Raw genomic sequence first — 13,168 nt, 5'->3', positions numbered from 1 at the left:
ACAAGGTTAAAATATTGTGGTATCCTTAATAATGAGGTATTATATACTGCAAAGGATCATTTCAGTGGAGAAACCTAGGGACATTTATTTTACAAGATGACAGTGCTAACAGTCACAGTCTCAGGTGCGCTGCACTGAGCTGTCTATTGAGAAGTTATGGTATCTCCCAAATTCTCCGGACATGAACCCTACCAAGAATCTGTGGGCAATTATGTCTCAGAAACTAACTAAATATTGCTGCTTGAGTGGCACAGAGGTAGAATTGAGACAATTGAGAACACTGTTCATATCTGATGCTATGAAACTGAATGTGGTACATGTCAAAAATTTAAGTCAAAGAGAGATCCAGCTCAATTCCATAAAAAGGAATAAAGTGGAAATACATTTTAATTTTGACATAATATGTTTTGTAAAACTTATTTTCACTTAAAAAATATCAGTAAATTAATATCATACAGCTTCTTTGTAGTTGCTTTAACATACATTAAGTAAAATTTGTTAGTGGGGATATTATTTTGGATCGTACTGTAGAACGATGAAGGTTATATTATCAGTGCGCAGTTTCATTGAACATGTTGTGCAAAAGCCTTTTATTTCTCAGATTAGAGTGTTTCAATACATGTTAACTCTACAAAGCATAAGCTACATAAAACTGTATGTGACAGTGCTACCAGTTTATTTAATTTCAACTCTCTACAGGGAGTAGAAATGTAAATCTAGCATCAGAAAAATTCTGATCCTAAAAGATGATAATTAGCATTTTTGTATTATGAATAACAAAATATTTTTAAGTTAGTGACAAGTACAGATCTCACTTTGCTATAGAAGATGTGTTTGAAGTAAGATGATAGACAATGTGTAACTGCAAGTATTTAATTTCAAAATTTTTCCTAAACACATTAACAACCTCAGGAATAAAAGTTAAATTAATACAGTGAATGAACAGTGGAGAGAAGCCCTGGAAAAAGATTATGTACAGTTCCTGGATTTAACTTTGAAAAAACTCCATATGGTGTGTGTGTGTGTGTGTGTGTGTGTGTGTGTGTGTGAGTAAAAACTGAAGTGCCAAAGAAACTGGTATAGGTACGCATAATCAAATACCGAGATATATAAACAGGCAAAATACGGCTCTGCAGTCAGCAACACATTTATAAGGCAACAAATGTCTGGCGCAATTGTTAAATTGGTTACTGCTGCTATAACGGCAGGTTATCAAGATTTAAGTGAGTCTGAACGTGGTTTTAAAGTCGGTGCATGAGTGATGGGTTACACCATCTCTGGGGTAGCGATGAAGTGGGTGTTTTCCCATACGTCCATTTCACAAGTGTACCGTGTGCATCAGTAATCTGGTAAAATATCAAATCTCCGACATCGCTCCGGCCGGAGAAAGATCCTGCAAGAACGGGACCACCAATGACTGAAGAGAATCGTTCAACATGACGGAAGTGCAACTGCAACCCTTCCGCAAACGGCTGCAGATTTCAATGCTGGGCCATCATCAAGCGTTAACGTGTGAACCATTCACTGAAACATCATTGATATGGGCTTTTGGAGCTGGAGGCCCACTCCTGTACCCCTGATGACTGCATGACACAAAGCTCAACGCCTCGCCTGGGCCCGTCAATGCTGACATTGGACTGTTGATGACTGGAAACATGATGCTTGGTCGGACGAGTCTCGTTTGAAAGTGTATTGTGCGGATGGATGTGTATGGGTATGGAGGCAACCTCACGAATCCATGGATCCTAGATGTCAGGAGGCAACTCTTAAAGTTGGTGGACGCTCTGTAACGGTGTGGGGCATGTGCACTTGGAGTGATATGGTACCCCTCATACATCTAGCTACAACTCTGGCAGGTGACCCATATCTCAGCATACTGTCTGATCACCTGTATCCATTCACGCCCATTGTGCATTCCGACTCACTTGGGTAATTCCAGCAGGACAATGCGACACCCCACATATCCATATGTGTGGGTAGCCATATGTGTGAACGTATTTTAATAAAAATGGGTATTTTTTAAATCTGTATGCAGGTAACCTCTGTGTTAAGTTCAATCTAAATGTGACAGGGAATAAAATCATGTGTTAACTAGACACTGAATGGATCATCACAGAGTTGTTATCAAGCCTCATATTCTCGAAGGTGTCAATAATGCTCCTTAATTACTATTTACCGTAACTCCCCAATACCCAACAATGTTCTCCCACTATGCCTTATATTGGTTCGCCAGTTATCCTAGGTGGATTTCCTGCTATTACGTCCCTTGTATTCAAGTGACCTGGAGCAGTATAATGAAGATGTCATGCTAACGACCATCTCGCATCTGCAGAACTCCAGCACCTTCCTATGCTGCATTCAGACAGTGAATCAAATGCAAAAAACCATACAATACTGTTGTGGCACTGATATACATTGCACTTTATCACTGTTCTACCACAGTTTTCATCTGCCTTCTTAGAAAACAGAATCAGAAGATGTGCAGTGCAGAAATAGAAAAGCTCTACACACATCCAAAGCTGTCTGCAGAAATCAAACCACGTATCTAAAAACTGTAAACCCTTGGAGAACTCCTAAATTCCTGATTCATATATCAACACCATTTACAACAATCTACACCTACAATCAGCTACTATCTGGACTGACATATACTTCCCTGGGATCCACAGCCTTCCATTCTCAACCTCACACTCTTCCGGCGTTGCTGGTGAAATCCCTTTGTTTAGGCATACCCAACACACCAAACTATAAGATTTAGTGCAAGGGGCCATATGATCCTATTGATTGCATTGTGTACATGGAAGAAGTTTCACTGGGTCACCTCTTGTGTAGGGTCCTGTGGTCAGCACGAAAGAGCTACAGATCAAGTTTGAACACACTTTATTTAACTAAATCGCCTTCTTGATGCACATTAATTTCCAAACTCAAGAACAACATGAAACACAATAATTCTTGTGGTGGCAAAAACCAGATAAAAGTTACAAGACAATGAAAAGAAATAACAACAATCAAAATGCTACACTACACTGTTCCAAAGCGGCATTATGCCTAACAAGATACAAATTTCTACAGAAGACTACGGTGAGTGACTACCAGGCTAGAGCCGGTGTAGGTATTGGCCGGAGCTGTCCCAATTGTAGGTAAACTCTGCCGATCTGACTCTGCTGGTATACTCATAACACTAATTCTGCAGAGTGCTACACTTAGTCACATTAGTTCCAATAGGTGGATCTCTGACACATGGCTTTTCATGAAGTAGTGCTGTGTTTATGCAGAAGGTCTGTTGATGTTCACATTCACTGGTGATGTTTTGATATGAGCTCTTGAAGGAAGGTCGGCAGCCTACCTTGCTTGTCTGTTGTGCGGACCCTCGTAACTGATAAGGGGCCGTTGCGACATTTCTCCCTCTGGAAAAATAATGCACAGCACCACAAATGTCCACAGGAGTGGGGATGTGGTGGTCGACGTCCGTAGGTTTGTGGCTGTCAGGGGCTGGAGGGCACCGCAGCAGGGGCAGCTGGCAGTGGAGGCAGAGGCTGAGGCAGAAGCGGAAGTTCCGTTACAGGGCGGCCATCGACAGGCACTGGAATCTCACAGCTCCCCAGGGGTGTCATGGTCAACCAGATGGGAGCAGAGCTGGTTGAGGTGCTGGCAGGTGGTGGGACCATCGACCCACCAGAGAGATGCCATCGTCCAGCTGCAGAGTTTGATGACAATGGCAGGTGCCAAGTGCACCTGTGGATGATAGAAGATCTGTGCCCAGACCTCCTGCCCAACCTGGAAGGAAAGCGCTGGAGTGTGGGTTGGAGGATGAGGAGTCTAGGGGACAAGGGCAGATAAGGGAGAGCAAAATGGTCGACCGTGAAGTATCTCTGGTGGACTTTTACTGGCATGCACGGTGGAGCACTATGTGGCCAAAAAAAGTAGCACGGTCTCCTCCAGTGGGCGATGACAAAGCAGCTTATCCCACTGGATCTTGAAGGTCCAAACAAAATGTTCTGCCTGGCAGTCTGACGCAGGGTGAGATGGGGCGGTGTGGATGAGGGCAATCTCCCATTTGCAGTAACGAATTGCTTAAACTTGGTTGAAGTAAACTGTGGACCATTATCCATAACAATAATTTTGGGTTGGTTGGTTTAGAGGCGGGAGAAGAGACCAAACTACGAGGTCATCGGTCCCTTGTTCCTAATAAAACAATGTCACAAGTGTGAAAATAAAATGGACAAGACATATAACACAAAACAGAAAGAAAGGAAAAGCCACAAGAATGAAGGGAAGGCAATAAACACTAAAAGGAACAAAAGAGGACAACAAAACAACACAGAGACACTAGACACAGAAGAGAGTAAAACATGAAAGCAGATTACAATGGCTGGCCAACCACGAGAATAAAAAAGGAAAGCCAGCCACTCCGTAACACATTAAAACTTTCACCCTGAAAGCACTAGGCTGGAGGACACAGAGGACAAATGACATGCACTAAAACCTACATAGAGGTATAAAACCCACTCTCATGGATAAAACGGAAAACTGAAGCTGCTGTGGAGGCATTGTTACCCAACACCAAAGGCGTGGTGCTGGGAAAGTTAAAAGTCTGCCGCAGAGTGGCTAAAAGTGGGCAGTCAAGCAAGAGGTGGACGAATGTCATTTGGGAGCTACAGCAACACTGAGGTGGGTCCTCGCGACAGAGTAGGTAACCATGGGTTAGCCACGTATGGCCAACGTGGAGCTGGCAGAGGACAACTGATCCCCTGCAAGAGGCCTGCATGAAAGACTCCCACACATTCACAGTCTCCTTAATGGCATGCACTTTGTTGTGCGTACTGTTACGCCATTCCATCTCCCAAAACCAGAAAACCCTGTGGTGTAAGACAGAATGCACATCAGCTTCGGAGATGCCTATCTCTAGAAGTAGTTTCTGCATCGCCTGTTTGGCCAGCCTGTTGGCAAGTTCGTTGCCAGGGATTCCAACGTGTCCTGGGGTCCACACAAACACCATGGAATGGACACTACCAGAGGGCGGCGAGGGTAGCAATGGTCGATAGCTTGTAGGCTGCTCAATGAGTCAGTACACAGGAGAAATGACTCGCGGATGTACTCAAGAGCATGAGATTTGGCTGCCAGCTCTGCAGTGGAAACACTGCAGCCAACTGGCAAGGAGTGCTGCTCAGTAAGTCCTCCATGAAAATATGTGAAGCCTACGTGACCATCAGCCATTGCGCCGTCAGTGTGAACCACTTCAGAGCCCTGGAACATGTAAAGAATTGAGAGGAAGTGACAGCGGAGAGCAGTGGGGTTAACAGAGTCCTTAGGGCGTGCAAAAGGTCCAGACGAAATTGCAGCCAAGGCGTACACCATGGAGGCGTACGTGAACGGTTCACAAGTAGAGGTGGTAAAGGGAAGGACTCCAGTTCAGAGAGAAGGGACTGCATGAGAACTGCAACTGTTAGCCCCCATCTGGGTCGCCGATGCAACCAGAAACTATGCCAGAAATAATAAGAAACAGGAATGAGGACAAACTTGAGGAACAAAGGATACAAGAACCACATGCATTCATAAAACACACACGCTGCTACTCACTGGACGAAGTGTCATCATAGATTGATGCCGTACGATGTTGCTCACCGGTTTCCAGCAGAATTTCTGATGCCAGAATGCCTGGGTTGCTGACCACTACGTAGTCATACAGTGACAGCAGGAAGGCCACCTGACCATCAGGATGTTGAACGCAGGTGATCTTGGAGAGAGAGTAAAGATGGGTCTATGGCGACAGCAAGACCAGAGAATGCTCTCAGACCATAAACAGCTTTCTTGACTACACATTCTATACATCGGAGCCTGAGAGTGGCTGCAGTCCAGAACCACTAGTGGTAGACTGCAATGCCGGCCACGTTGGGAGCAGAATGCGATGTCGGTAGTGGTGGTGGTGGCAGCTGGTCGGAGCAGACTTGCTGAGTGGGTAGTGTCACCTCAGCTGGTGTGGACTAGCAGCCAGTACTTGTACTGACAGTGGTGACCCAGACCTGGTGTGACCTGTGACCACCTGAGACAATGGAGGGTTAGGGCCCCACTGGTGTGGAGCACCTCCACAGGAATGAATGTCGTTCCACAACTGAGAGTACGAGGCTGGCAGGAAATAGCATATCTATGGTACATCTTATAGATGGTGCACTTTGAGGAGGCAACTGGCACCGAGGCCCCTTCAGTGCTCTGGCTGGAGTCCAAACTGAAGCGGAGGCATGGCGCGATGCTGTTGGTGATCACATCAGAAGCCTGTACTGATATCAGCACAGGACAGGCCTCAATCCAGCTGATGAGAAGCTCATCCACAGTGCAAGTAATCTCAGCTGGGCTGGCCCAGATACACTCGGCCGGGCAACTTTATTGTGATAGGAAAGTTTCATTCGACGTCATGTCCACCTGAAAAATGTTGCTGCAGGTGTTGCACGTGGATCCGGCTTGTCTGGCATAGGGCAGCTTGAGGAACACAGGATGCTGAGGCAGAAGTACTCCAGCGCCTACCACTGGATTTTCTTCTCCAGAAGTTCACTTGTGGGTGCATTCAAGCCAATACCGCAACATCTGGAATAGAATTGCAGTAGCATGGAATGAAGTAGCTGTAACTATCACCCACATTCAAACTGACACTATGCCCTTGCCAGGCTAGAGACAACATCACTGTCAGAGATGTCAACTCTGTGTACTATATTTTGCACCCTATACAACACGAGTCTCCTACAAGTTTAATCATGTATGCTTCCTACTCTACTGCAAATGCGAAATAACTGAACCATATTTATTCCTGGTGTTGTTGAAGACTGCATTGCCACTGATTCTGTACAAACATTTACCTGTGCTGCTGACGGACAGCACGTAACATGACAGAAGCTCAAAGGCAAGCTGAGATTGTGTCAACTGGTATAAGAAATGTTCAAAAATATGACTGAAGAAATGGAAAATTCATATACAACCCTGTAATAGGAGATAAACATAGCATACATTTGTTAGAGTTAGACATTAAGCAGTGATAAACTGTTGACGTGTTCCAACGTGACCTGAAAAGTGGTTTCTTCGTGTAGCATTTGCAAGAAGATGGTGGCTTGCTTCATTAGTAATACTGGACACGTCATGAGCATTACTTTACAGATTCAAAGGATATTTAATACAAATGGTACAAAACACTTTGTTTGTGACAAGTCATTGATGAAATTTGGATAACAACAAAAAACGTCACACTGGTCTTCATCGCGACAATACCAGCTACCACACAGCACATCAAGAACTTAAGTATTTGATGCAGAAAAACATTTATTTCGTTCTATTTGCCAATATTCATCTGATTTATCACCTAATGAAAAAGAAAACACATGTGGACAGCAGTTGTTATCACATCACATAGTTGTTGAATCCTTCCAAATGGATATTTCTCAGGTATGAATATCAAAGTAGGAAAAATGTTTCCAGAATTGATTCAAACAAATTGAAAAGTGTATACATTTTAAAGGCAAGTAATTTGAGAAACAAAAATAATTTATCTTGTCAAAGTTTGTAAGATGGTTCTCTTCATGTGTGTTCCTTCACACTCTCCTTACAGGGAGCACCCTGCTTACAAGAAGACATCATGAACCACTCTGCCCCCTCTGATTTTCTTCAGAAGTGTAGGATCTGAAGGTCAGTGCCCTTACATCTATTTGCTAAAACAGTATAGCACAACTCTCAATGAAACTCAGATAAAAATTGCCTTTGGTAATTAGAAGATTTACAACCACAGTTATGTACAAAAATGTTTCGAGTTTATTTACGTAACTGCCAGTAGCTGAGTGGATAGCACAAAAGCGCTGTAATTGTAAGGTCATCAGTTCAAACCTTATCAATGGCAGCTTTTTAAAAAATTCTATTCGTATTCCATATTTACTAACAGATGGAAATTTTAACTAACAAAGTTTAATCTTCTTTAGTGTATCTATCTTATGACAGGTTTCAACTGGAACTCCTCCACTGTGTCCTGTTCTGAGCATCATCTTTCATCCATTTGTTTGTTCTTTCTCTTCTAATGTCATCCATCATTCCAATTCTCTTCCTACGTCTTTCTCTCATTCCTTCCACTTTTCCCTCTGTAATTATATGTGCAAACAATTCCTATATAGTATATGTCCCAGCCAAGGTTTTTTCTTATGTCTGATCACTTCCAATAATCTTCTTTCTTCCCCTATTTTCTTCACTACTTCTTCATTCTTAGGTCTGTCTGTCCACTTCATCTTAAGCATTCTTTTTATTTATTTATTTACACATCAAGTTTCATAGGACCAAATTGAGGAGCAAATCTCCAAGGTCATGGAATGTGTCAGTACATCAAATTACAACATCAAAGTAATAACAGATAAAAATAAACATTTATGAACCCGCTTCTTCTCCATAGCCACATTGCATAACTTTCTGAATATCTTTCTCATTTTTGTGATTTATTTTAGTTTACTGATGCTCAACGATAAGATTATCAGCGCCTTGACACATATTAAAAGAAATGAATGTGTATAATATTTCTAAAATTGTTGCACACAGTGGGAATGAAATCTACAAAATGACACCCGTAAATTCACTTCCACCCCACTTGCATTGACCCACACAATCAACCAACCTATCAGACACTGAGACAACAAAGAATGGCTGAACAGTGCTACACCAGGATTTAAACACAAGTAAAATGACAGAGGAGCTAAAACAACAGCACAGGGAAATGTGGCCAGCTGACCACTTACAAATAACATGGGTGAGCCAACAACCCTGTTAAAAAATTAGGACCATCTGCCTAAAATCGTAGGAAACATGTTCGACAATTCATAAAACTTTAAAACTGTAACCACAATCTTTTGCAAGTCACTTAAAACAGAGGGCATGTCTGCAAGAAAATCTGTTGCTGCCCTCCAATCTGTAAAACAGAGTCTAATAAAATGACTGATCTATACACTACAAGCACCATACATAGGAGTGTCCTCTCGCTGGAGCAAGAAGCCATTCATTGTAGGACTGTGGCCCATATGAAGATTAGTAAGGAGGACCTCGTCCTGTCTACGTGGCTGGAAGGAGGTACACCACGACCACGTTGTGGGTTTTACTAGATGCAGGTTATTGTCTGTCACTTCCAGCCACTCATTCTCCCATTGACATATGATTCTGTACATCAACAGTGGCGTGATAGCATGCTGGAGGAATGGAACACTGAACCAACTGAGAATCATGACATGCCTCCTTGGCTGCTACATCTACCCTTCCATTCCCCATAATACCCATGTGCCCTGGCATACAGCACAGAAACGCCTCCTTCCTCAGCAATGTAGTTGGAGGAAGGCACCCTGGATATTCTGGAATGTTTCATATGTTGGGTACTGGCACTGTAAAGTGTGAAGGGCACTCGGAGAATCGTGTCAGACAAGGAATTTAGTACTCTAAGTGCATCTTATCTGCTCCATCATCCGCAAGATCGCATATATTTCCGCATCAAACACAAGAACAGGGAAAACAACAGAGCAACTAATGGAGTCCCATGTTTTGACCCATCCGTATAGACAGCTGTAGAGATGTGATCGGTTAAAATGCCATTAAATGATGTATTAAAACAGAGTGCAATCTCTCATGTACTGCACTAAATCTAGAATTACTATGGGCCTCTGCTGTAGCCAGGGTGGCAGGTTGTTAAAACCTCGGATTTGGGGTTGTACTCACTCCACACCAAGTTACTCCAGCACACACCACACATGGATCCTGAACAGCCTTGCTACTCATGGACAATTGGAGAAAATGTGTTCCCATAGGCAGATGAGCAACCCTTTGGTATGCATGTGAATATGGAACTGCGAGGAACTTATACAACCCTGGTGCATCATGAGAAGCTGCTACCAGAGTGAGAGTGGCAGTTCCCCAGCCTCAGCACAGAGACTGGGTATGGGGCTAGTCCTATAAGTATGCACAGCCAGCTGAATCCCTCATGGTGAATAGGTCATATGATTTTCAGATAAGGTGATCTTGATGATATGTACACTGTGCGCCCACAGCCTAGTCACGAATCCACAAAAGCCCTATAAAACTGGAGCAGATGCACCCTGTCCACTCCAGACATATGGCTAATGTACTTTATGATACTCAGTGCATTTTGGGTTTCATGTGTCTCAGATGTGGCAATCAAGACAATTTGGAGTGAAAAATGAGGCCCCAAACCCCCCTGAGTCTTCAAAACATAGAATAGTATCCCTCATACCCAAGAGGGGTAAATTAAGACTAAGACAAGAAGAATTAAAACCAAGGGGTGAATGCGCGTGTACATACATGTAAGCGTTTACGCGTGCGAGGACACACACACACACACACACACACACACACACACACACACACACACACACACACACACACACACAAATCTGCAAAAAAAGAAAAAAAAAACCTTCTTTGCAGCCCCCTCCTCTAATCTTGGCATACTAAGTTTCCACTGACGAGTTGCTATTGCAATACTGGAGGAGGAATAGAAAACCACAAAATCATCCACAAATAATGGGCATTGTACAGGTCTCCTTACTGTACAAGTGATATTGTTTATGGCTATGACAAAAAGGGTAACACTTAAAAACACTGCCCTGAAGGACACCATTCCCTTGTTCAAAACAATCTGACAGCATATCACTGACTCGGGACCAAAAAAATGGCAAAAGGAAAGATTGTACGAAGATGGGGAGGTGGCTATGAAAGCCCCACAGACATAGTTGCTCTAGAATACTGTGTCTCCAAGTAGTTTCGCACACATTAATGATGTCAAAGAACATACAGAGACTGTGATGCTTACATACGAAAACCTGCTGAACAGCCGCCTCCAGCAGGGTCAGGTTGTTGGCAGTGAGCCAAAATCTCTGGAATCCACACTGAGAACAGCTAAGGAATTGCTTCGTCTCCAACAACCAGACTAGATGACAGTTAACCATTTCCTCCACAGTGTCTCCGACACAGCTCATTAATGCTATACTCCCTAACTATTGGGACATGTGCAATCCTTTACTTATTTGAAGAGGGGGATCAAAATTGCCCATGGAACATGATGCATGACCTATGAATAAGCTAGAACTATAAGACATCAAAATATGAGCTTCTAAATGAGACCATATTTCTCATAAGCGTAGCTACTACTTACACTTCATATGAAGTTGTATAACTGTCCCCTTCTGCTTCCTTAGCATCTTTACATTCCAATAGCTATACTACATCATATTGTTAACAATAAATGTGCTGATAAGGTGTAAGCTAACCATGATTTTCTAGTTTTTTTTTAATTTTAATTTTTACTGAGATTAGGCCATGTGAGGACCACATTCCAATCTTTGTTCCTCTCTTTTCTCCCAGTATGCCTTCACATGTTCACTATGTTTCTTCTTTCTGTCTTCAGACCATTCTGAACCAGTCTTCTTAGCTACCCTGCCTTGGAATTTTCAGTTCTCTTTTCCAAAAGGCTTCTCTGTTGTTTATATTTTCTATTTTTATATTGTTTGTTTCTTTCTAAATACGTTTTTTACTTTGTTGACCCAGCTTGTTGTGGACTCCTGCCACACAAATATTTGAAAATTAATAAGATTAATCTACTGTCCTGCATTCAAAACAGATGTTCAAAAATTATGAATCTTCTTTTTCTCATTACATTTGAAACATTTTCTATATTTCGGTATTTCTCAGCATTACTTTGTAAAATCCAACCTTCTGCTGTGTTCTGGTGGTCTTAAAATTTTTCTTATAATTCAGCTTTCTAGTACTTGTAATTTATCTAAATTATAGTTTAATGCCAAACATTTGCTCGCATACTGCGTTGTAATGCCTTATTTTTGCATTTTTGATTAGGCACTTTTTATTGTAGAAGTCTTTTGGTGATACCAAATGCTCTCCCCATTTTACGCAACCTTTCCTCTATTGCAGATTTTCCCGCTGCACTTTCTTGAATTATCTCCCCTAGATATTTGAATTTCTTATCTTCTCTCTTTAGCCAATATCTGGTTTCAGAAATTTTGTTACAATTTTTTTTTTCTGCAGAAATTTTTAACCAGTCTGCTGGCTATTTCTTCCGCGAGATTTATTTGTGTTATAGCAGATGCCACATTTTCAGAAAGTATAGCAAAATCATCTGCAAATTCAAGACATTTGGTTTCAAACTCTTTGCTTTAATCTTCCTAAACTTGTAGGTGAGATTTTGAGTTCAATAAGTTTTTCGTTCCAAATTCTTACTATTTTCTCTAAAACACTAGTAAAAAGAATTGGGGATAGGCCATTGCCTTGTCGTATGCCTGTTTTTATTTTGAAAGGCTGTGAAATTTCTCCCATAAATTTTACTTTACAGACTATACCTGTAAGTATTTCACAGATTAGATATGCCAAATTCTCTAATTACTTTATCTATAGTTTCTCTGTCAACACAATCAAAAGCCTTTTTGATAACCACAGACATAACTACAATGTCCTTTGGATTAAGTAATCTGACTTGAGATTGAATGTTTGCTCTGGGCATGACCTTTCTTTCATAAAACCACCTCGATATTCACCTAAATGACTGTCTAGTGTTGTTTCTATTCTGCTTAACAAAATCTTGGAAAATTCTTCATATGCTACTGGCAGTGAAGAGATTCCTCTGTTGTTGTTTACATCCTGTTTATTACAATTTTTGTGGAGTGGGTGTATCAAGGCAACTTTCCATTCCTCTGCGAATTTTTTTGTTTTCCATATTTCTTCATAGAGTAAATTTAGCTCCTTTGCTATATTTGGCAAGAACCACTTCAAAATTTCAGCTGTAATAGAATATTCTCCACTAGCTTTGTTATTTTCGAGGGTCTTAATTACTTCTTGAATTTATTCTATAGTTGGTGGTAAATCGTCTTCCAAATTTTCATTAATATTTTAGAATTCAAATTTATGACTTGGTTAATGACAGTTCAGAAGCTAATGAAAATATCTTGCTAGTATTTCATTATTTTCAGTATTGCTTAACCCAACTGTGCCATTTTCATTTTTGAAACAGACATTTGGAGTTTGGTAACCCTTTAATTTGTTCCTAAAAGTTTGATAAAAGTCATAAATATTATTTTCTACAAAATTTTTGCCTATTTCCAAAAGTTTGTCATTTTCAAAGGTTAATTTGGTGTTT

General features: G+C 41.5%; 1 protein-coding gene across 2 annotated transcripts in view; it reads right to left on the bottom strand.

The window, feature by feature from the left end:
• Positions 1 to 2,863: 2,863 nt before the first annotated feature.
• The window catches only part of LOC126336318 (fibronectin type 3 and ankyrin repeat domains protein 1-like), a 78,946-nt gene continuing 68,641 nt past the window's right edge, over positions 2,864 to 13,168 (bottom strand). For both annotated transcript variants that reach the window (XM_049999880.1, XM_049999879.1), the window contains one exon: positions 2,864 to 6,582. In XM_049999880.1, coding sequence (XP_049855837.1) covers positions 6,519 to 6,582 — 64 coding nt within the window. In that variant the 3' untranslated portion in view covers positions 2,864 to 6,518. The remainder of the gene's footprint in view (positions 6,583 to 13,168) is intronic.

This window comes from Schistocerca gregaria, chromosome 2, assembly GCF_023897955.1.
Source record: "Schistocerca gregaria isolate iqSchGreg1 chromosome 2, iqSchGreg1.2, whole genome shotgun sequence".
NCBI lineage: Eukaryota > Metazoa > Arthropoda > Insecta > Orthoptera > Acrididae > Schistocerca > Schistocerca gregaria.
Note: the sequence above shows the minus strand (reverse complement) of the source record. Positions and strands in the feature narration are given on the sequence as shown.